Here is a 24228-nt window from a genome sequence, read left to right as displayed (position 1 = left end):
GTTTTCATTCGTGCATTACAGCAAAATGGCCAGCGAGAGCGAGAGAGAGAGAGCTGAGGATTGAGAGCGATTGCAGCACTCTGCTGCAATGCAGTTCAGTCTACAGTATCTGTTAGCTGCTAAATGGTACTCCTCCATCACAGACACAGATTTTCTCTAAAGGATTAATGTTGAAAAGGCAGTGCCAGCGGGGGCTTCTGGATCCACGCTGAGGACAGATCTGTCTCTATGTGGGGACCACCTGTGATGATGGTGTGTCCCTGATTCACCTGTCTACCTGAGAGGTGCTTCTCTCCACCTGAGTGAGCACCTGAGTCTCTGTATGCAGGTCTTTGTATGTCTGCGAGCTCCCCCCCTTTTTTTTTTCTTTACATCCTAATTCCTCCCCCTGTGCTTTCCTTCCCCTCCCAAACGACCAAAGGGAAGCAAACAGCCTATTTCTGAGTGAAAGTGTGTGCTGAGAGCGAGAGATGGGAGCGTGAGATGGAGCGCGAGAGATGCTATCGAGTGTAATTCATTTCCACGCAGATATCATATAGCTGTTTCAGGATAATTAGAAGTCAGCTGGAAAGGACTGGGCAGGATTAATTTCTTTATCATCGTTCATTTAATTGGTTGAAAAAAAAGAAGCTTTGCAGCAGAACACATTCAGGAAGAGTATTTACATCAAGCCTCTTTGAAGGCTGTTGGACAACATTAGAAAGAACAGCACCAGTGGTACAAACCAGAGTTGAATTAGTACAGCAGATACACCTTCGCCTTCACAAACGAGGTGCAAAACATTGCCTCCTCTCAAGAATTGTGCCGTCTTTCATCTCGCACAATCACACTTTGGGGAGTTATTTTGCTGAAATATGACAGTTTTATTTTAAGAGGTCCTGCAGAAACCTGCCGTCGCCTCAGCAAACGGCTGGAAATGCATTCCTGTATTTGTAGTTTTGTCTCGTCAGATTTCTTCCTGCACGATGAGGTCAAAAAGTTTGACGAGGAGAACTTCATCCGGTTTATCAGTTTATTGCCGAGCTCTGTGTTGCAGAATGTGAAAGGAGTAATGAAGGTGGAGACGATGAGCAAAGCCCAGGATTACAGTCTGTTATACATCTTACAGTACATGATTCTGTAGGTCAGGTAAGGCTGGGGATTTAAACATGTCAGAAAAACAAATGATATTAAGGATTTTTTGACCATTTCCTCATAGCACATAGAACTTTTCTTTGTCCTTTGATAATATTACACTCTGCACTTACTAATTTCTGCTTGTAACACCATCCTGAACACCCTCCTGTTAGTAACGCTTACCTTCTCTCATTATCAGCATCTCACTATTGGTACAATCTTAAAGTGTGAATAATAAATGCAGCAGGACAAACAGAGTGGGTTTCGGAGGGAGGATTGTGGGAGTTTTCGGTGATGCGAATGTTGTCAGAGATGAGAAAATTATCAAAGCTTTTAAAGCACAGCTCACTCAGGGGTCACTGGAGACAACCCCACAGCCCTAATCCAGTTTCTCCTAACTGTATAGTGTAACAAAACACCGTGAGCTGGCACAGTCCGGTCCACCATACCAGACGTGAGAAAGCAGTGATCCAAAGTCGTAAGCTATACAAGCCATGGGAAAGCAAGAACCCTGTCAACACACTAACACATAGGCACATAAACATACACACTCCTGCACAAACTTACACACACACACACAGACATTCTCTCACTCGCACACAAACAGTATAATATGCCAGACTTCCAATTAGGGCAATAATGGCTGTGGGAAACAGCGTATACTCACTCACACACACACACACACACACACATACAGTAACTGAGACTTTCTCAGCTCAAAGTTAATAGCACCCAGTTGTTCAGTGCCAGAGACAGACCCTGTGGGAGGAGGGGGGGGGGGGCACGATTTCCCAACAAACATACATGGTAGGAACATTTGACGTGACTTTTTTTCTGTGTATAAATCAGTAATGGGGAAACGTTTCATGTTAAAATCAAAATCCTCATTTTAAGCACCTTTAAAAAGCCAGTAAAACAACAACTACAACGCTCATTAACCTGCGCTTCTTTTCTATTTCATTGTTTTTTATTTCTATCCTATTCTTTCCTATTTCCCAGCGTCCTTTTAAAAACTAATTTCAGGGACATTTTCTGAGCTGATCAGCCCCTCTTAGCGATGTCCTACCCTGCCAGCCGGCATACAGGGGAAATACGAGGTTGCAGGAGGACGAGGACGCGACAATAGAGAACGGGCGGCGAAATGCGGGGAGAACACATGACACGAAAAGCAAAGCAAAAAGCATGAGAAATGGCGAGACGGAGTGGCAGAGGGACACAGATGGTAGGAAGGGAAGGCAGAACAGGAGGACGGAGACAGAGGGATGGGGTGGAAGTTGATGTGCTGGATGTCTTCCTCATGTTCCATCAGCAGAAGCCTGTTGGAGGGAAAGCGCAATAATGAGAACAGCTGCAGTGGATACACACACATACACACACACACACACACACACACAAGTGAGAAAACACTCCTCCAGCCACTTAGCCAACCGCTCTTCATCAGCGGATCCACACACACGCAGGCAAAAACACACTCTTACCCTCGCACTCGAACGCTTGCAGCACGGTGGTGTAAGTGGGGCCCAGCCAAGAGGTGTAGCTACCCAGAACCCTCTGCAGGTGGTGGGTGGCATCGCTGAAGAGCAGATCGGATGCTCCATAGCCTGCCGAGCTGAACAGGCTGAAGCCCTCGGTGGCGTTGCCAAACACATTCTGCAGGAGAGAGAGAGTGTGTGACAGGACTTAATGCGTGAGGGCATGCATGGATGTGCGTTGGCGTGCTCTGTGTGCATATGTGTGTTTGTTTAGGTTTGTGTGTGTGTGTGTGTGTAGCCATGGGATCAGCACGATGTATCAGTCATCTTGGCATCTCCCACACACACACACACACACTCTCTCTCTCTCTCTCAGTAAGGAAGAGGGATGACAGTTTAGCAGAAACCTGCATTCTGAGACATGCTGATCGATAACACAGACTCCACAGAGGTATGAGACGGACAGAAACACACACACACACACACGCACGCACACACACACACGCACACACACACACACGCACACACACGCACACTGCCGATGCAATTTCAGCAGCCCGTACCCACCTGTAAACGTTCAAGGTACTTCCAGACACGACACTTGTCCTCCATGCGCACCACCACAGCCTTAGTGGGGACGGCTGCCAGGTGGCATCGCTCATACTCGTCCAGACCCGCATCGGTTCCATCTGGGCAGAGCAGCTTCAGGTCCTCCAGCTCCAGATCCAGGGCCCAGGATTCCTGGTTCTTACCTGGGCAGGAGAGGAGTGAAGGTGTGTCAGAGCTTACATTTTTGGCCCAATTAGAACTCCCATAAAGAAGCATTAGCAAGATTGTAAGTCTTCATCATCTGGTGAGGATGTTGACTCCTCGCCTCGGACATGCAGCCTCTTTCAGTCCTTTAGCATTAATGTTAATGTCCATCAAAAGCATATTGAGGAGCCTTTTGCAGGGTTTTAGCATTTAGCTTACACCAGCTAGCTACAGCTTATGAAAGCTGCTTGTGGCTGTCATTGGCAAGAAATGAGAAGGCTGCTTTTGTTTACCCTCGTCTGAGACTGAAGACCCATTATTTTAAAGATTACAGCAAATTTCTGCCTCGATCATCACAGTAAACCGCACATAAGCTTCGCTAAAATGGAAACTTAGGAATAGCTCTCATTTGTTTTGCTTTGAAGACACATCTTTCAAATCTCACTCAGGGCTCAATCTGAACGATGACTTCATAACACACAGGCTAATCTGAACATCGCACGTTTTTAATTTTGCGAGAAGTGGTCAGCCACTTACTTCAAAAGCAAATGAAACCCCATTTAGCCAAACAAATAATTAGAGGAGGAAGATAGGCCACCTTGAAGCTACTTTCTCCCTCCCTGGACGACATCACAGGCCCTCTGTGTTTTTCTGACCTCTGTTAATTGGTGTGACTCCGGACATTTCTGAACCATATGAGAAGGCATGCTTCGTTAAACAGCTCCAGTGTTTGTGGAGCTGGTGTCAAACTGCTCCTTCTCGGCTGCACCAGCAGAGTCTGTGTAGCGTGACTGTGATAATGATCACCATTAATTTTGGATGTTGCCCAAAGCGGAGGAGCAGATGCAGCAAACAGAGAATTAGGGCATTTCCTTGCTGGACAAAAATGTCTGTCCTTTCCTCTCTGTGTGATATCTGTTTCTCACTTATTTTCTCTTTTAATCCGACTGTTATCTGTCGCTCTCTGTCCGTCTCTGCCTCATGAACATGCACACATATGTTCTGCCCTATCGTTTCTGTGTAATCTGTTCTTTGCATTCTGGATTTCACACACTGTAAAATGCTCATGTGAGAAACATTGTGAAACACTGACATCCTGTGTCTTGACGGGGACTAGCACTCCCTGCTGTCCCCAAGTAACCTCCTCAAAAATCATGTGAATTATTAAAACATATCATTAAATAACCAGCGGCGTTGTCTTTAAAATGCACAGTGACACCGACCGTCCAAATTGTCGAAGACCGTTGTGTGTTTGACGAAAGCCACGTCGCCGAGGTTCTCTGCCACACACCTGAAAGAAAAACACAGAACGGGTGAATAATCAGACGCATTTCAGATTAAAACGTGAATAAAGTGGAAATCAGCACACTTGTAGCAGCGTGACTCTGGAGACCACAATTAAACTCCCTCTGCCGCCTATTGTTGCACTTCAAGAATTAAAATCGGCTCCTGTGGCCCTTTTATTCCCCTCTCAAACGCACTTATCAACATGCCAGCGGCCATTTTTACTGAGCACGACCGCACTGTAACACACAGTCAAACATCTGTGAATGAAATCGTGTCCTGGTCTATAATTATCACACGCAGGCAGTGAATGAAAATGACATTAAAAAGAAACTGCGGCACTCAGGAATTCATCCAAGCTGTTTGTTCTCTGTTATTTGCAGCCGGTTTTAATGAATGGAGTTTTTTGTCTGTTACTACCATGTGATGTCATATTTTTTTGGCTTCCGCAGCAGCTAAAAAAACACTCACTCGGGTCATTACGCGTTTATCCCTGAATTACTGCTATCATCATTTTAGCTTTTTTTTCAGGGCAGGCAGCTCTAATTACTCACTACGTTTCCTTTATGGAGACAGTAGGCTGAAATAGATTCAAAGGAGTAGAGACACTGAGGCAGAGGTCTTAATAACTGCTCCCCCTCTGGGTGCCATTAGCGTGTTATTTCCCATGTTAATACCTCAGCGCCCCGGCCTCTCCGTAGTGCCTCTCTCTGTGGTTGCTGGCGCAGATGTGCCGGTCGTTCTCGTCTCCTATGCAGGCCTCGCACAGGTTCTTGGGGTTGTTGCCTCTGGGGTCGTGCTGGGGGTCCTTAACGCCCGGCACGCAGCTGTAACCAAAGAAGTTGCCAACGGCTGGTGAAAAAGACAAGGAATGAGTTAGAGTGAGAATGGGAATGGCTACAGGAGGATAATTGATTGTTAATTAAAAAGCCACTTCCAACTTGTCCTGCAGTCTCCTGTTATACTAACTGATAGTAAGTCTATTCAAGTCAGGTGCAGCGTCAAAAAGGGTCAAACTATAGTTAACCCTCCAAGCTAAAACACTTTGATTAATCAATTGATATAAAATTAACAGTAAAATATTTTGATGATTGATTAAAAGTGACAAATATTCTTTAACTTGTGTGATTTGCTGCTTTTCCTTGTTTTATGTGATATTAAACTGAATATCTTTGGGATTAGTTTGACGTAAGAAAAGCAGCGTGAAGACAGCACCTTGGCTTTAGGAAACCCTAACAGCCATTTTTCACCTTTTCCCACCGTTCCACAGACCAAATGATTCATTGATGAACTAGAGAAATGATGGGCACATTAACTGATCATGAAAATAATCATTAGTTGCAATAGTCAGGCTCTGTGTGTCAGCAAAGGATGTAGATTTGTATCCTCAGTGTAAAGTTACATGATGATGATGATGATGATGATGATGATAAAGCATTAATTGTCTCATAAGGTGTTTATCTTCCCATTTTATGGTATTATACTGTCTATACTGTCAGCTGACATGTCAGTGCTGCTACCTAAAGGACTTTCGTTGACATTTAGTCGTTCATACATGTGACATTTGTGTTGTTGTCGATATGATGTTATTTTTAAATGAAATTACAGGCGTATAGAACTAAAAGCAGTGCAGGTAGCAGAAAATTTAGGAAAGCCGGACAGTGTTCTTCTTTTCTTACTGTGAACAAATCCCATGAAAAGAGAGGTAATCCATCTCTGAATACTCTCAGTGCTGCAGTGTACCTGTCTGTGGCACTCAACGCTATTACAGCTGGAGAACATATGACTGCATTAATGAGCGACTAGTTTCAGACTTGGTGCTCTGGTGAGTGTTTACAGTAGTGTATGTGAGATGGGCTGCAGTGCTCGTGTTTATCCTATTAAAGGAACATGTCACCCACTGTGGTTCATTTATATGTTTTTTAATAGCCTTACCCTCTAAAGATATTTATCTTCCCTCTCTTGAAGAAACTACAACCTTCCCATTTGTCCTTCTTCATTATACACACACACACACACACACACACACACACTCTGAACCCGTCTCACATTTACAGACAGATGCACTGTTCTCATACTCTCCTCCTCTTACCTCCAGTCCTCTCCATCCCTTCACTCTTCATTCCACATCACTGCTTCCCCTCTCTGAACCTCTCATATAGCTTCCACACATCCACACACACATCCACACAGCTTTCCTCCCTCAACCACCCACCTCCGCCCCCCCATCTCCCCCTGTCTCACCTCTGGGTAAGTTGCACTGCTCCCCCACGCTGATCTGAGATGTGTTGACCAGGTATCCAATAGGAACTGTCCACCCCACCGTGGTGCGGATGCCGGGGTGACAGGAGCTGCGTTCGTGCATCTCCAGCAGGGACAGGTCAGAGGAGGACCGACGTGCCAGCGCCACCACGTAGTAGCTGATACCATCTGGAGGAAGAAAGCAAATGGGAATCACTTTTCAGATCAGGGGAGCATTGATCTGAAAATGATTAGTAAAGATGCACAGCACAAAGAGTAACGTGTCCACACACTGCATACGTGGCTCTAGCAAGCTGAACGTAGTAGTAGTGACTGCAACAAGGCTCAAGCCTGTGACTTACCTACTCTGTTGTGGGACTCTCCTGCAGCCACCTCTAGGCCGTGGCAAAGGCCAGCAGCATAGATGTCATCTGCAGACATGGAGGCTGCGTCCGCTGTCCCATTCTGACAAAAAACACAGTTATTTTGTCCATGTCAGGTGACTAAAGGGGGCATGCTTTTTCCAGATTGTCTGCACAAATGCCGCAGATGCACAACACAAAGTCTGTTTTGTCTGTTTCATGCAGCTGAAAATATTTAATTGATATTGACCTGATAGCACAGACAACTTACAAATTTCGAATTTCAGAATAAACAAAATGTGACTATTTAATGAAGATGTGGACACATTGAGACGGTGTCCACTTTCCCATCCCTGTTTCTGCAGGTACCTTGATCTTGTCCATGCAGTCTCTGGTGTTCAGGCCACGGACGCATTGCAAAGTTCCTCTGATATTCCGAGCTGTGGCGTTCCCGGCCAAATCCAGACACTTCTGCTCCTCAGCGTCGGACAGTACGCACCAGCAGACTGAACAAAGTGGCAGAGTAGAGGAAAAATTAAATGCAGCATTTCCTGCAGAAGAGCACATACACTGTACCTGCAAAGGTGTCACTTTTAAACGTTTCAACATGCAACCAAGTAAGAGAGTCTTAAAGGGATGTTCTTGTGGCTGTACCTGTAGATTTTGGATTGGAGACACAGCTGACGGACAGAAGAGGCAGAAGGAGGAGGAAAGCTACGGGCAGTCTTCTCTCTGGACGCTCCATGTCGGCACTGGTAGGACACCTGCTCGGGACAATCACTCTAATACAGCAGAGATGAGGAGCAGGTGGATTTCATCGGGAAAAAAACGTCCCTCTCGTATAACCTGCTCCTGAGAAAGAGGGGGTGAAAGCTGGGAGAGTGAGGCATGGATGGAGAAAGAAGAACACATTACATTCTTCCTCTATGCCCGCCTCTTAAGTCAAAGTGCTCCGTAGATAATCCTCCATCCATCTCATGATAGCAGTATAACATTTCCACCTCCAATTATCCACTGAGACTTATCCCCGGTGGAGAGGATAGTAGTGGACACACGTAGGCTGGGAGCAGTTCAGGTCACCTGGCACACAGTGTCGACCCGGGGTCTTTAATTAAAAAAGCAGCGGACAATGCGTCTCTGTGCTGGAGCTGTGTTCAGGGAGAATAGATACTGGCTGGGTCTTGCTCCGACTCACTGGAGACCAAAGCTCCGGGTAAGCAGGAACAAACAGCGCTGGCTATTGTTCGCAGCCACGGGACCCAGTGGAGGGAAAACATATCGGCCACTTGATACGTTTCTCCCTTTTCTCTCGCTTTGCACACACACAAAAGCGCACACACTCTGATTCTTCTGAGCCAACCAAGAGTTAGAATAAATCTGCACAAACAAGCGAACGGATTCATCTTCTAATCCAGCGTTTAGCTGCAGTGTTATCTAATGTCAGATCTGCATGACGAGGGGTCATCTTAGTTTTCATGCAGCAAGAGGAGGGTATCTGATCCTCAGCATGGAGGAGTGAAGGCACATGGAAGCACAGAGCGTCACATTGACTCTGATGAAGGCGCAGTAGTGTTGAAACACTCAGCACAATTCAAGGCTGCAAATCAATCTGTGAGTTTCCTGCTGGAAGATGTGTGGAGAACCCTGTTTCATGCAGTCACACAGGATTGGGAATGAAAGATGCAGTTTTACGATATTTCCAGTGAGAGCAAACAGGGTTTTCCCAAAGGATAATGTTTGCTCAGGCAGTAAGCCAGATCTTGATACGTTATGTCTCGTAATCAGTTTAGTTCAGATGACCATCTAAAAAACAGCCTCATAAAGTAGAAAACATGCCACAGAATAATTTCATATGGTCCACATTACTTACATTCACGATAAAATATGTTTTTTTATTGGTGACAACAGACAAAAATAGAATGAGTGACAAAGAAGATGAGGGACATAGACATCATGGAGAGACATGCAGACAACACAAAGCAGCTCATGTATCATGTATGTCTAATTAATCAGTGTTATGGGGTTAATCATCTGTTCTTAAACGGTGCATAAGTATTCGTATCTGTCATGCAAACAGTGATGGACAGTAAAAAATGAAAGCTGACCTTAATGTCTGTCACTCAGGCAGTGGCTCATTTGACAAAGTACTCTGATTGATGATTCATAGAGAATCAAACACTGAGCTAAATTTAGCCAAAATGCCACCATGCTAGTTTTCTATGTAGCTGTACCAAGTGAAATGAATTAGATAGAAATGTAGTCATCAAAATTAGTTTTCACATTTAAGTAAGTATGCAAGCAGAAAGCAAAACAAGGATCTAGATTAGTAGTTATTTTTTTTATTTATTTTTTCCAGAAATTGTTCCTGGGTGCGGTAATCACTGTCTGTTTGGCTCTAAATCTCAGTGGAGCTGTATATGTGACATTAGATTGAAATGAACGCTCACCCACACAAACTAGACTGTAACATAACTGTATGATTCAGTTAAAATTACAGGATATTCAATGGCTTCTCCTTGATGTTCCCTGAAGGTGTCTGAGTCACACAGTTTGTATTTGGAGGGGACATGCTCATACACCACTCCTCCTCTAGGTCTATATTTATATAGACCAAGACATATAAAGCGAATGATATCTTATCCCTCATAGTGGTTTTCAAAGCCCAGCCTGACTCCAAACCAGTTGGGACACTATTTAAGACCTAAATAGAAACAGAATGCAGTCATCAAGACACAAACTGTTTACCTACAATCCTTTTACAAAGTGTTCTGAGCCCATGTAGTAATATCCTTTATCCAATCGTGTTCACAAAGTGGTGAACTTCACTCCATCCTCGCTTATGAACGACTACTGTACTGTTTTCAGTGTCAAAAAGAAATAGCAAATATCACGCTCTGTTTTATTTATGTTTATTTAACTTTTTTGGAATCAGGGTTGTAGTGTTGTAAAAATATATCTGTATATAAATAGACAATATACTGTATGTAATATACAAAACCTAGACACTTATAAGCAAGTATAAAATCCTCAGTATCAAAGTTTTATTCATATGGAGAATGATCTCTTTTAGGGTGTTAAATTATGGATGCATGAATCTCTAAAAAGTATTGAATATTGGCATAGTCACATATGTCTGTGACGGTGTCCGTATTGTTTTACATAGTCAAGGTATGAGTGATAAATATGCACTGCGTTGCCTTTCTTCCATGCACATTAATAGTCATATTAATAGGTATATACTGTATAAAACACTCTGAGAGGGGGCATCTGCATCAGGATTACAGTTACTTTTGATACTTTGGGTATATATTTCTGTTACTGCTATACTTATACTAGAATAAGATTTAAAATGCAGCAATTGTACTTTTAACTGTGTTTTTGCGTTGTGTTATTGGCACCTGTCCTTATCTGAATACTTACAAAACTGGACATATATAGTTAAATTAAAAAAAAAAAAAAAATAGGACAAGATTTTTTTTTTTAAAAAAAAGAAAAACTTCAGGTGGCAGTACATAAAACTGTTTCGTCCCCACAACCTGTTGGAGGACTCTTCTGCCCCACAATGCATCTTGATGATAATGTTTTGGTGACGTCACGCGTGGCTGGAAAGGAAGATAGCCAGTAGGTGGGCTGGGCTGTGGTCCTGCTTTCGGCTTCTTACATCGCAAATCACGCGAATACGATTATTTTAAGTTAACGCGGGGATACACAAACATCCCAGAATGAGTTAGAGGCTGTGTGTCGTGTGTGCCAGGTAGGTGGAAGTTTTACATCGCCCTGTTTTGACAGTGTTCGCCCGGGCTGCCAGGCTGCGCTTTGTGCCGTACAGCTAGCTTAGCTTGCAGCTAACAGCATCGGGTAGCCGTCTGTCTGACTGGCGCCTCCGAGGCGCCTGTGAACGGCCAATAAAACCGCTTGTTAATGGCCTGTTAGCTACAGCAAACAAACAGGCCTGCAGTCTGTGAGCTTTATAAAGAAGAAGTCACTGATTGCTTTGCTTGCTCGTGTACTCGCAATCAGAGGCTGTGACATTGAAGTTGAAGGTGCTAGCTTGCTAGCGGAATTTGTATTATTAGTTTTTGTTAATGCTACATCAACTGTTAGCCTGCAGAGGAGCAGCTCCAGCAGAGCAAATGTTACCTTTGAAGACATTAGTTGTAATTAGCTTTTTAATAAACAACTTAAGAACTAACTGCATGGTTACATTACGTCAAGGTAAAGACATTTATAAGCTAAGACTGTAATTAAATTCCAGCTGATTGTCTTTGAAATGGCTGCAGTTGCTCCATAATCAGTAATGAGTATTAATTATTGCTTTGACAAAGACAAACAGAGTGCTCTTTGCATTCAGCCATTATAAGTTGTTGCTTCCTTTCTGTCTGAAGCCTTGGCCGGGCTCATCAGAATACATAGAGGAGGTAAATGCAATTATCCTCTTTGCAGGGGTGTACTCATTTGAACTCTCTCTGGCTCCTCTTCCCTCCCTCTGTCAGTGCACTGAGACATGGATCGTTGCAGCGTCCACGTCCTTCTGCTGCTCTTGCTGCAGACCCTGCAGACATCGGCTGAGGACTCAGGTACCGCGCTCAGTGGTCTTTGCTCTTTGTGTTTTTCTGTTTTCAGACTGTGATGCCTTTTATCTGCCATCTGTTACTCTCTCTTACTGTACACTTACGATCCTGAGCAACATGTATGCGTGGCTGTCATTTATTATTAGTGGCAAGATCTCTGTTGTAGAAATTCACAGAGCTCAGAGTGATGACTTGGAGCTAAGCGGAGGTTTAAGCAGCATCTAAAACTGATTTCGTTTTTGGCATATTGAAAACATCCTTCTCACATCATTCTGGCTTTTCAGAGGACGTTTTGTTTTCCGTTTTAAGATTTTGAAATCGAACAGTCTGGCTTTAGTGTCTCGCTGCAAGCTCTATTTTGCGATTTGTTCCTTATTTGCAGTGGGAGGATAAAAAAGCTTTATGATGAATTGTCTAACATTGATGAATCTCTGCTGCTGTTTAACAATGAGCTGTGTATGAATCACACCCGAGGTTCATTTGGGTCAATGAATAAAACTGAAAATGGAGGGGAAGTGGAGGATCGGTTATTTGATTATGCTTGCCATCATATATGACTATTCCAGACTTTAATTATGGATTCAGTTTATTCCCACCCTCCTGGTGCCACCTGTTAGAGGGTGACCAGAGTGGCCGTTGCTGCCTCTGTTTTTCCCTTAATGTTTTACCGGATGGACAGCCTGCTAGTCTGAGTGAGAAAGTTGATGAGACGGAAGTGTTTCTGTTGGTTTGCTGCCTTAAATAAATCAACAGCATGTATGTCTTTCTCTGCTCTGCAAAACAGCGTGAGTGTGTGGTAAACTCCCATCATGTCGCCCACAGATGGACAGTTGGCGTGTCTGTGTGATAGCCCTAAATGCCTCCAGGCCACCCAGTGCCACGGCAAGCGATGCTTCTCCTCTGTCAAAGTCAGCAGCAGCGGGGTGGTGTTTGAACGCGGCTGTCTGATCGGGCTGGAGAAAATCCACTTGCATTGCTCAACGGCACCGTCCTTCCACCAGGCCATTTTCTGCTGCTCTGAGGACATGTGCAACGGCAACACCACCACGAGTTCACTGATGTCTCTGCTTCCAACAGGTGGATATTGGAGCAGAAAGATTGTCTGCTAGAATAATTGCGTTCTGCATGTCACTCTTTAAATGTTTCTCTTTTCACCTCTCTACCTGTTTGAACTCTACGCTTGCTCACAGCCCCGGAGGGAGAGCCAGTTCGGTATCGTGTGGAGACGTTAGCTCTCTTCGTACTTGGTCCGGTGGTGGTTCTGGTTCTGCTGTCTGTCGTGTCAGTTCTGGCCTGCAGGAGGCTCCACCACGGTCGTCTGCAGAGGCTGCAGGAGTTTGACACCGAGCAGGGAGCCATAGACGGCCTCATCACCTCCAATGTGGGAGACAGCACTTTAGCGGTAATAAGAGAGGCTCTTGCTGAAATAATGAAAAGAGATTCAATCTCACGTATTGTGTTCACTCCCAGCCCAAACGGTGTGTACACTTGTATTAGCAAGCTTTTTCCCCTCTCAGATTTTATTTTAAAAAGCAGTTATTTCAGCTTTGCTTTGACAAAATCTCGATCCCAGTTGCATCTTTTTTCAGCGCTGAATTCCATAAGCCTTTCACCTACTCGTGATGTGTGTGTGTGCTCCTTCTAAAGATTCTGGCATATGCAGCTAATCTGATATCTGTCTCAATCTTTAGGACCTGTTGGACCACTCGTGCACATCAGGCAGTGGTTCAGGTCTTCCCTTCCTTGTCCAGAGAACTGTGGCCAGGCAGATCAGTCTGATGGAGTGTGTTGGTAAGTGTAACACACCGCAGTGCACAGGCCGTTCGCAGGTTGACTTCAGGTCTCTGGTTGCGAAACTGATTTCATCAACTGCCTAATTTAATTAGCTTTACAGAAGAAGTTCATGTCACAACCAGCAAAATATTTCCATGACACACTAAACAAAATGATTCAAGTAGACATGCACAAGTGGCCGACTGAGGTTATTTATTGCCGTCGTTAGTTTCATAATAATCAGGAGAATGGAAAGCCTGTTCGGACGTCCGTCTCCTTACGCAACTGTTGCTTTGGCTCAGTTTCAGTTTGCTGTTGATATCAGCTTTTTTTGGATGCCTGCACCTTTCTATGGTAGGGTGTAACCCGCATTAAGATACAGATCTGACAGTGATGCCCAGCAGATGATGTGAGGGCAACGCCAACAGGCGCTCGCATCGCTTCTTACTCACAACTGTCAAAACAAAAGTCTTGTGTTTCTTTGTCTTTCCACTCTTTGTGTTGTTGACCACGTTTGATTTTACAACACTTGTCCCAGGTTGTTGATGTAAGGTTTACTCGTTGTCAGGGCAACGCTGACAAATTTCAATTTGAGCGTTTGATTGAAAGAATGTAGGTCGCATGCCTTGAGATCCTGTTTTGTACCACAGTACGGTTTGTACAAGTTTGGAATTGGAAAAATGTGGCTTTGTGCTGTGGAAACTTCAGGTCTGTGTCAGACAAATCAAAGTTCAAGCTTCTCCAGCTGCAGTGTGAATCCAGCCGTGAGATAAGATGGAAAGAAAAGCACTTTCCAAATGTCAAAGTGCAGGCAGTGACTGGCTTCTTAAAACTCATGTGTCTGCTCTCCTTTCTGTCTTCCTGTGTGCCTCCTCTTCTCTCTTTTCCAGGCAAGGGAAGGTATGGGGAGGTGTGGCGAGGCCAGTGGCAGGGGGAGAACGTGGCTGTGAAGATCTTCTCCTCAAGAGATGAGAAGTCCTGGTTCAGAGAGACGGAGATCTACAACACTGTGCTGCTGAGACATGACAACATACTGGGTGAGTCTGTGACACGCAGAGCTTTCAGAGCAGTTTGTACTTAGAAGGAAAAGCAAGTTTTTAACCTTGCTAACACGTCCATGGGGCGTTTCTTACATGCTGTAAGACATATCATGAGCTAAGTAAGCATTCAGTGCCATGGATGAGCATTTCTGCTTTGTGTACCGGTGACAGAGTTTTTTATAAAAGCAGTTTCAATTGCTCTTGAATGTTTCTTTGCATGTTAAATGCAAATTTAAAAGTTCTTGTATCTCAACACATTAATGTTTTAAAGCAGTGACACATTGAGGTGAATGCAGTCTACAGTCCAGCACAATAACACAGCGATGCATGTGAGCGAAGCTTGACGAGCTCCGCTCTCAGATTGATGATCTTTATTGCTCCGTCTCTCCTCCAGGCTTCATGGCGTCTGACATGACGTCTCGCAACTCCAGCACGCAGCTGTGGCTCATCACCCATTACCACGAGAACGGCTCTCTTTATGACTACTTGCAGCGGGTTGCGGTGGAGACATCGGAGGGCCTGGCGATGGCGGCATCGATCGCGTGCGGCCTGGTGCACCTGCACACGGAGATCTTCGGCACTGAGGGGAAACCGGCCATTGCGCACCGAGACCTGAAGAGCAAAAACATCCTGGTCACGAAGGAGCTGCGCTGCTGCATCGCAGACCTCGGTCAGTCAGAAGTCCAGCGTTTTACTTTGATCAGCTGCTGTTAATCTGCTCGTCTTTGGGCTTTCAGACCCTTCGTACATTTAGTCCATTACTTCAACATGTTGTGAAAGCACGAACAGGACAAAGTCTTCACTGCATATATTACAGGAGTCTGGACAGATGTGGATGTGAACTGTGACCTGACTGGTTTTATGTGGTTCGTGTGTGTACGTCCTTGTGTAATTCTGTGTGTTAATGCGTGTTTACAGGGCTGGCCGTGACCCACTCCCAGGCAGACAACCTGCTGGACGTGGGCAACAACCCAAAGGTCGGCACCAAGCGTTACATGGCACCAGAAGTGCTGGACGAGACCATTCAGACGGACTGCTTTGACGCCTATAAGAGAGTGGACATCTGGGCCTTTGGGCTGGTGCTGTGGGAGATAGCAAGACGCACGTACAGCAACGGTGAGCGTTGTTCATTTACAGCAGGACATAATTAACAACCACCTCTAATTTCTTACTCTAAGACAGTCAGCACGGTTATTGTATCTCTTCTGTGAGGAGGGAGACCTAATTTGACTAATTGACTTTGCAGGCATTGTTGAGGAGTACAAGCCTCCGTTCTACGATCAGGTGCCAAACGACCCGAGCTTTGAGGACATGAGGAAGGTGGTGTGCGTGGAGCAGCAGAGGCCTTTCATTCCTAACCGCTGGTTCTCTGATCCCGTGAGTCTTTTACCCTTTAATCCTGTTACAGACATTATCGTTTACATTCATCTGGGATGTCGAAATGTTTGGTTGGCCACAGAAAATGTGGGTACCTGTGATGGTAAAACAGTGGTTCCCAACCAGGGGGCTGTGATAAATCTGAGGGTCACAAAGGAAACAGGCAAGAATCTTCATTTTTACTCTAATACAGGGTTTGTACAAAGTCTTGAAAATGTAGAAAATGCCTAATTTTAAATGTTTCACTAATCAAATATACTCAATTTTTCAACATAATCTGGTTTCGTCTACATAATCACTCATGTGAACCAACAATCTTTCAATGTTTGAAGTGAAATAATCTGCTTGTTTGTTTGTCTCCTGCCGTCAAAATTAGCCAAATATGTATGTGCATACATACAGCATGTACATTGACTGACATAAAGGAATTATGTCTACTTAATTCTTCACAGTCACATTGATGGTAACATGGTGATAAAGGCCATGAGAGCCTGGAAATCTTTGGCTTAGGGACCTTGAAAGTGCTTGAATTATACACTTATACAAAGCTGCATGAACCCTGTTTAAGAATTGTTCTTTTCTCATGAAAGACTACATAATTTTATCATTTCAGGACAAAACATTTCGACTGAGACATGTAAACCCCTTTAAATGGTCACTTCCTTCTTTTTCGAGGCCAAAAAACTGCTCCTTTAAGAGAAATGACTGATTTGATCCCGGCAGGCAAACCTCAGTCACTCAATTGTCTGGATACAGAAACATCTGTTTTATGCTTTTGGGATCTGTTTATGATGTTGTTGATATTTACAACTGTAAACTGCAAAGTACCCAGAATTCCCTCTCACATCTAAAAGCTCTTGCAGTCACGCTGACGGTTATGTCCCGTCCTCTTCCTCTCCCAGACTCTCTCCGCTCTGGTGAAACTGATGAAGGAGTGCTGGTACCAGAACCCGTCTGCCAGGCTGACCGCGCTGCGCATCAAGAAGACCCTGGACAAGATCCACAGCTCTCTGGAGAAGGGCAAGGAGTCGTGAGCGGGAGAGGAGCCCCAGAGGCAGCTGCCTGATGTCACGGCTGAGAGAAGGGCCCGGTGTTCGTTAACGGCGAACGGACGACAAGGGGGACAGAGGACCAGAGGAAAGAGTTCAAGCGTCATCCAGCCTCATCCTTCTCTCACTTTCACTGTGGTTGCCTTCCACCGACATCCCCTCTCTCTCTGACTTGAAGCCCACGCAGACGTTTGGAGCTGTCCTGTCTGAAGAAGCCAGCCTCTGCTGCAGGACGCAAGCCTGTCGCCAACGTGTTCGCACTGACCCGAACTGTAGACTGTTACCGAGTGTGAAGAACAATGGATGGCATATTGTAGGACTCCCACCCCCAATGCTTTAACGCCCATTTAAGACTGCTCTCTCATACACACACACACACACACACACACCACATACTGAGTGTCTCTTACGCGTTTCTGATCCCCAGCCAGTGTTTGTGGCATGCGGTCGTGGCATTCTGCTCAGAGACAATCACACGTGTTCCACTCATTTAGCTTTACCAGAACATGCCAACTATCGCCATAAACAAACACGCACACACACACACATGCACACACTTACAAAGGAAAAGAGCCAATAGAATCCAAATTGTTTTTAAACTTTTTAAAAGTATTTATGTATTAAATCTCCACTGTTACCACACTACTGAGGACATGTACGCCGGCGTGTGAGACTGACTGTATACATATATAGGCATTTACTCTACTGGACTTTCTGTACCATTGTTGTTGTTGTTATTGGAGCTAGTAAGAAACGAGCTGTTGAGAAATAGAGGAAAACACTAGGAAATCGTTCCCGCTGAGCTTGTGAGGACAAACAGGATAAAATACTACACTTGTTTATCCTGGAGTAGACACACAGGAAGTACCTGCCAATAGGCATTAGTCCGTATCTTATAATAAGAAAATGAAATAAGCTGATCCTCTCTGCCTGATCGTAAACTCACTGTGGCTGATTTAAAAAATGTCTTCTGTGCAGGCAGAGAGGAATCGAGGAAGACTTTTTGTGGTAGAGCTGAGCTTTTTTTTTTTTTTTTTAAGATATTAGCTCTGAAGTGGTTTTGGGTAGCGGGCCTCCATTGACTCCTCTCGTCTGCCACCATGCCTCACTGTACAAGCTGCCTGAAAAACAAGAAAAACACTCCATCTGCATTTAGAAGCCGTTTTATTGGAGATTCGTTTTGAACAGACGAAGTTGCCTTGTTGTGCGGTTACACATGAATTTGTCACAACTGTTTGTTTTGGGAAAAAAAATGTTGCTTTGTCTCTTTTATATGTAATAAAACATTTACTGCACTCTTACTTTGTGATCAATCAGCCTGTTATCATTACGTTAGACAAGATGTGCACTGCCAGTTTATCGTGTCCATCTAATTAAAACTAATCCAATACAGCAGTCCTGAAGTAAAAGATCACGATGTTCTGTTTTTCTGTTACAGTGTTGACTCAACTTTATGGTCATTTTGGAGGATGCAGTTTGTGGTGCTGTTGGATTGTGTTGCATCATACTGACAGATTTACATTATTCTGCATTAGTTTTAGCTAGGTGTACCTAATAAACTGGCAACTGAGACTTTCTACAAATACAATTTTGAAGGCAATATAAAGGCACACATTCACCATGAAGTAGCTGCTTATTATCACACATGCTAGTAGCATATTGGCTCTTTATTAGTTATTAAAGTACTTATTAATGCCTTATTCTGGGTGTTAGGTTATTAACTTCCTTCCTTACTATCAATGAGCAGCAATTAGGGAGAAGTCATAGTTAATGACCAAATAGTTACAGAATCTGGTCATACACAATAAGGCATTAATAAAACCTTTGTGATGACTAATAAAGAGTCAATGTGCTACTAAGGTTTACGCTAATAAGCAACAAATTCATGGTGAATATGTGCACCTTGATACAAAGTGTTTTTAAATCATAGATTGACATTTTTTGGCCTTAAGTCAAACAACAGTGAGACGCCCAAATGAACAGAGAAGCAGGTTTTTCTTGCTGCAATCATTCCTCCTGTTCATGCTCGCCATTATCTGTGTCTGATGTGACAAAAGTCCTCTTTCTGAGTAATGAGGTTTCCCAACTTTAAGCTGAAGTCAGTATGAGGCAAGGTTTTTGTTTTTTTTTTAGCTTCCCTTCCTCCACTGCAGCTCAACAGAGAAATGTATGGACAGGAGGACTGAGTACAGCCATTTTCACAATTTTAAATAGGCACAAGACCGTATATGGTGTAACCAGACACTACAGTACTCACTCTTGTTTCCTGTCTGCCCCCTAGTGGCGACTCGTAGGCACACTAATGCCTACAGGTGTCAATCATGATCATTCACTCGCTTCCTCTCAGCAATACAGAAAAATCTATTCTGTGTTCTTCATCTATAGAATGTCTTGTTGAATACTGTGTGGAATCAGGTCCGGGTCAGACTGGGGTTGCTCTGTCAGCGAGCAGCAGAGGTAGTTAATAAGAGACAGCCACAGTACCAAGTCAGCCGCTCGTTGAAGGGGACGTCATTCTGAAAGTAAAGCTTCCTGCAGATGACAGTGAAGCTACTCTTTACAGTTTTGGAGATGCTTGCCTGGCAAAGGGCTGCAAAACCTGCAGCTCTGCACTGAATGTGTGAAAAAGGTATGACAGGAAAGGGCACACGCTGCCTTAAAAACCACATGGCAGTCAGGTTGTAGCTAAAATGGAGCTGCTTGAGCTCCGTATACCTTACCGCCTGCAGCCCACAGCAGGGAGGTCGTTCGGCTCACTTCAGGTTATCTGGTAAAGTCTTGTACGGGTTGAGGATGCCCTTTGGGTCCAGCATGGCCTTGATGTCACCCATCAGAGCCACGGCCTGGCTGGGTTTACTGTAGTAGATGTAGTTCCTCTTCTTCAGGCCCAGCCCGTGCTCTGCGCTGATGCTGCCGTGACAGCTGGCCGTCCACTCGTAGACGAAGGGCTCGATGGCAGCGAGGAGGGCGGGGTCTCTGGCAGGAGAGGTGATGTTCAGGTGGAGGTTTCCATCTCCTGAAAGTACAGATGGAGACGTCTGGTATACACACACACACACCAATGATATCAGAACTCATGCAAGATTTCTTCCCGTCTTACCCACGTGTCCGTAGCCCACCACACTCTTGGCCCGGTCGCCCAGGTGCTCCCTCATGTCTGTCACCAGCTGGTAGATCTGCTCCACCGGAAGTGAGATGTCATACTTGTAAGTGAAGCCATCGTGAGTCAGCGCCTCTGTGACACGTTCACGCATCGACCACAGAGCCTGGAAAGGTGGAAATGGAAAGGTTGAGTGCGGCCTCACCGTCTGCATCTGAACTGGGGTTTTAAACATAGCTGAGGCTCAAGTGGGTGCAGCTTGAGAAGTATTAATAAAGAACACAGTGTGTTTGTTGGGGACTATTTTCAGCTGCGGATTTGGTGCTGTTGTATGTTTTTAACAGCAGTCTCATTCCCCGTTTTTAGAAAACATTCCTGCTGTCTATACATGAGTTTAATGTTTGTTTATGTTTGAACACAAGAACAGTAAGAAAGATCATGCAGATACTTTTCATAAGTTTTGTATTTAGTCATCAGACACTCATTCATATTGCATTTGCTTTACTATGGTACATTCATTCATTCATCTTCTGTACCCGCGTATCTCTTTCGGGGTTGCGGGGGGCTGGAGCCTATCCCAGCTAGCAATGGGCAAGAGGCGGGGTACACCCTGAACCGGTCGCCAGCCGATTGCAGGGCAACATAGACAGACATACAACCATTCACACCCACACTCACACCTATGGACAATTTAGAGTCACCAATTAACCTAATGAGCATGTTTTTGGTCTGTGGGAGGAAGCCGGAGTGCCCGGAGAGAACCCACGCATGCACGGGAAGAACATGCAAACTTCACACAGAAAGGCCTTGCCCAACCCGGGGATCAAACCAGCGACCTCCTTGCTGTGAGGCACGCGCACTACCTGCTGCGCCACCGTGCCGCCCACTATGGTACATCAAGGCATCAATTGTTTATCAAATTAAGAGGTCTACAGTTATGGAATTCATTAAATAGCCAGCCTTTAGGACCCAGTTAAATATATGTATTTCATGTTGAACCTTATGATAAGTCTGTTGTCTGCTTATTCTAGGTTTGTTTTCATTTTCCTCAAATGACTCTGAATAAGACTTTCAGCCTTCTCTCCTCTCCTGCACCAATTCTTATCTTGTATCTGTATTTTCATTACTGTACAAATAAACTAATGTTCATTGTAATGAAGGAACGTGTCACCCAATGCAAACGTGTGTCACGATTTGGCTGCAGAGAAATACTTTGAGTCAATTTGCTTCTGGTATTGTTTGTGGAATTTGTTTGTTCTAAAAATACAAAACATCACCAGACTTCCTGTGTAAAAGATTACAAACAACACCTTTATTTTTGAGTCTTCAGTAGCCACAGTCCCATCAGCGACCAACGAGGACGTCATCGCCTCCTCTAAGAAATTGTGGAGTTTCTCTCCATCGTGTTGTGGGTCGGATCCAGAGGTTTCAATGACGACGTAGAATGGACAATCTGCAAGACAGAGGGAAGGCTTTGGCATGTGTGAGTGTGTGTGTGTGTGTGTGTGTGTGTGTGTGTGTGTGTTTAATTATGGTATAAACAAAGTGTGTGCGTGTGTGTGTGTTTACCAGAGATGGGATTGGACAGTTTGAGGTGCGTATTCAGCAGCCTCATACATTCACTGTCCAGAAATTCGTAGGCTGACAGAATTTCTCCCAGCATGCCTCTGCAGAGCTGAAACGTCTTCAGCAGCTGCTCAAAGGTCTCGCAGCCTAATGAGAATTCAAGAGCATAAAATCATTTATCTGCTAACCTCTGAACACAAACTCATCTTGACATTCAGCTGAACTGTGACTTCAGAATTACAGTAAGACAGTTTGAGAGGTTGAAGGAGAAGCAGTGAGAAAATCCTACCCAGAAAAACCACATTGACAGATTTGGGTTTGCGTGGACAGAGGATGGACACTGCGGTGATGACCCCCAGGGTGCCCTCTGACCCGATGAAGAGCTGTTTGAGGTCGTATCCTGTATTATCTTTCCGCAGTGTTGCCAAGCAGTCCAGCACTCGCCCATCTGCCAGCACCTGTACATGCCACAAACATTAGGTAAGTTCATTTTTCCTCCGTTATTTTAATAAAATACTTGAAGGATATCAAAGTTCCTCATTTATTTACTGCACTCACCACTTCCAGACCCAGCACAGTCCCGTGCAAGGAGCCGTAACGCAGCAGCCGGAGTCCGCCTGCATTAGTTGCCACGTTTCCCCCAATCTGGCAACTGCCTTTTGCCCCCAGATCAAGTGGCATGATGTAGTCTCTCTCCTCCAGGTAATGGGACAAGTTCTCTAAGACACAACCTGCCTGACAGGTCAGAATGCCTGACAGATGGAGAAAGTCATCTCTAAACATCAGTCAAATTAACTGGAAATACTTGGCTTTTTAAAAAAACTCATTATTTAAAGACTTACCAGAGATACTATCAAAGGTCAGGATGTTGTTCATGAGAGAGGTGGAGAGGATGACTTCATCATAAACGGGCACGCTGCCCCCAACCAGCCCCGTGTTTCCTCCTTGAGGGTTCACCGCCAGATTACGACTGTTACAATACCTTCAGGAGGGGAAATGCAATGACTTTACTGACCTTATACATCCCTCACCTGTGTATTTGTCCTTCCACCCACTATTTGTTCTTTACTTGAGAATTTGAGAAACTTCCTCTGTTGTTTGAGGCCTCAGCAGCACCTCACTGGAACCTGCAGAGGTGTGAACAGAAAACATTACCATCAGTGAACTGATGTAAGAAAGTACATCTTCAAGTAGAATGAGCTAAATTCATTTCTAGTCATCATCACCTTTCACTGTGTTGAGCCAATCCACATTACTCGACTCCAGCAGGTCCGGGTCAGTGATGGCTCTGTCTGGTAGGATCTTCCTGAAGAAGGCCAAATCCTCCGGAGTTATTGTGGAGAAAGGCAGCCTGTCCGGGGCTGCAGCGGGGGACGGCCTGGGCCCGTCTGCCCCTGTGTGCAGGTTTTGACAGCAGACTCCAATCTGCCCTGACGTGGCAGGAAGAAACGGACTGCGGAGTCCCACAGGTGAAAGTCTGGCTGTGGCTGTAGGTGAGAAGGTGCTATGGGGGCTCAGACGTCTGAGAGCTGCCCTAAGTTTAAGCATTCTTTGGAAAATCCTCGCCATGACTGGAGAGGTGGTATGTAGTGTTGACAAAACAAGCTGCAGAAACAAGATCACAAGACAGAAGCTGGTAAACCTCTCAGTTCAACACATGCTCTGATTGTTATTTAGCTGGTTTGGAGCTGGAATGAAGTCTGTGAACAGCTCAGCAAATCACAACTTAACTGCATGTCTCTACTATCAGCTATGTGGCTAATGTTTGCCGTACTGTGGTTTCAAAGTAGCGTGCTGCTGGAACGCAGAAAATGAAGGTCAACCTTGAAGGTTTTCTTAGAGACGTGGAAACAAACATTGCACCTGTATCTAAGTAAATACACTGAGAAAATGTAAAAAAGAAAAGCTACCAAATGTTTGAGATGTATATCTTTATCACATGGGATTTCAATCCTCTTCTGCCACTTCTCTTCACTCCTCAATGTTATACTGTGAATTAGCTTCTAAATGATTCATGCAGAAATGTCTCAGCACACTTGTGTGTCCTGTGAATGCACCACTGTATTGTTACTGCAGTTAAGGGACAAAAGCAAGCCGCTTTTTCGAAACATTCATGCTAACAAATTACTAGCAAACTCGCATTAACATTACCTCTCGTATATCTAAAGCTACGTCTGTAAATTTCTTGCGAGATAAATGCCTTTAACCTATTGAGACTGTCACTTCAGTTAGCTTAGCTCAATTAGCACAATTTAGCACAATGTTTGACAAACGTTAGCGAGCGATATCTGAATTTACTCACCGTATACGTTCACCTAACAGCCCGCATCTCTCCGTCCGTGAGTCTTTATTCGTGTCATATCTCACTGTGAAATCTGTCACAAAGTTCAAGGGCAGCGAAGTTACTTAAACATGTCACACATTCAGTGTTTACAACTAACTAACTAGCTAGCTAGCTAAGGTGACGCACAGGGTGAAAGGTCACAGAATGAGAATAGACCAATCAGAGGCCCTTTTTTTGGAA

At 44.6% G+C, this 24228-nt stretch overlaps 3 protein-coding genes across 3 annotated transcripts; 1 reads left to right on the top strand and 2 right to left on the bottom strand.

Annotated features, from left to right (window-relative positions):
* Nucleotides 1-584: 584 nt before the first annotated feature.
* On the bottom strand, nt 585-8421 carry otomp (otolith matrix protein). Its single transcript, XM_076748718.1, has 9 exons — nt 7883-8421; nt 7598-7734; nt 7229-7331; nt 6870-7055; nt 5303-5477; nt 4565-4632; nt 3156-3340; nt 2595-2766; nt 585-2432 (listed from the first exon to the last, which is right to left on the bottom strand). The coding sequence occupies exons 1-9, from the start codon at nt 7971-7973 to the stop codon at nt 2422-2424; spliced, it is 1128 nt and encodes a 375-aa protein (XP_076604833.1). The 5' UTR covers nt 7974-8421; the 3' UTR covers nt 585-2421.
* A 2368-nt stretch (nt 8422-10789) lies between these two features.
* On the top strand, nt 10790-18339 carry acvr1l (activin A receptor, type 1 like). The gene is made up of 10 exons (XM_076748716.1): nt 10790-10982; nt 11722-11805; nt 12622-12876; nt 12990-13201; nt 13491-13590; nt 14463-14609; nt 15007-15282; nt 15531-15728; nt 15859-15989; nt 16892-18339. The coding sequence occupies exons 2-10, from the start codon at nt 11733-11735 to the stop codon at nt 17021-17023; spliced, it is 1524 nt and encodes a 507-aa protein (XP_076604831.1). The 5' UTR covers nt 10790-10982; nt 11722-11732; the 3' UTR covers nt 17024-18339.
* d2hgdh (D-2-hydroxyglutarate dehydrogenase) lies at nt 18186-24189 on the bottom strand. The gene is made up of 10 exons (XM_076748715.1): nt 24007-24189; nt 22931-23309; nt 22774-22831; nt 22547-22686; nt 22263-22456; nt 21994-22162; nt 21708-21851; nt 21449-21591; nt 20139-20304; nt 18186-20054 (listed from the first exon to the last, which is right to left on the bottom strand). The coding sequence occupies exons 2-10, from the start codon at nt 23271-23273 to the stop codon at nt 19792-19794; spliced, it is 1620 nt and encodes a 539-aa protein (XP_076604830.1). The 5' UTR covers nt 23274-23309; nt 24007-24189; the 3' UTR covers nt 18186-19791.
* Nucleotides 24190-24228: the final 39 nt, after the last annotated feature.

This window comes from Chaetodon auriga, chromosome 14 (assembly GCF_051107435.1).
Source record: "Chaetodon auriga isolate fChaAug3 chromosome 14, fChaAug3.hap1, whole genome shotgun sequence".
NCBI classification, from domain to species: Eukaryota; Metazoa; Chordata; class Actinopteri; order Chaetodontiformes; family Chaetodontidae; genus Chaetodon; species Chaetodon auriga.
This window is presented reverse-complemented; position numbering and strand designations above follow the sequence as displayed.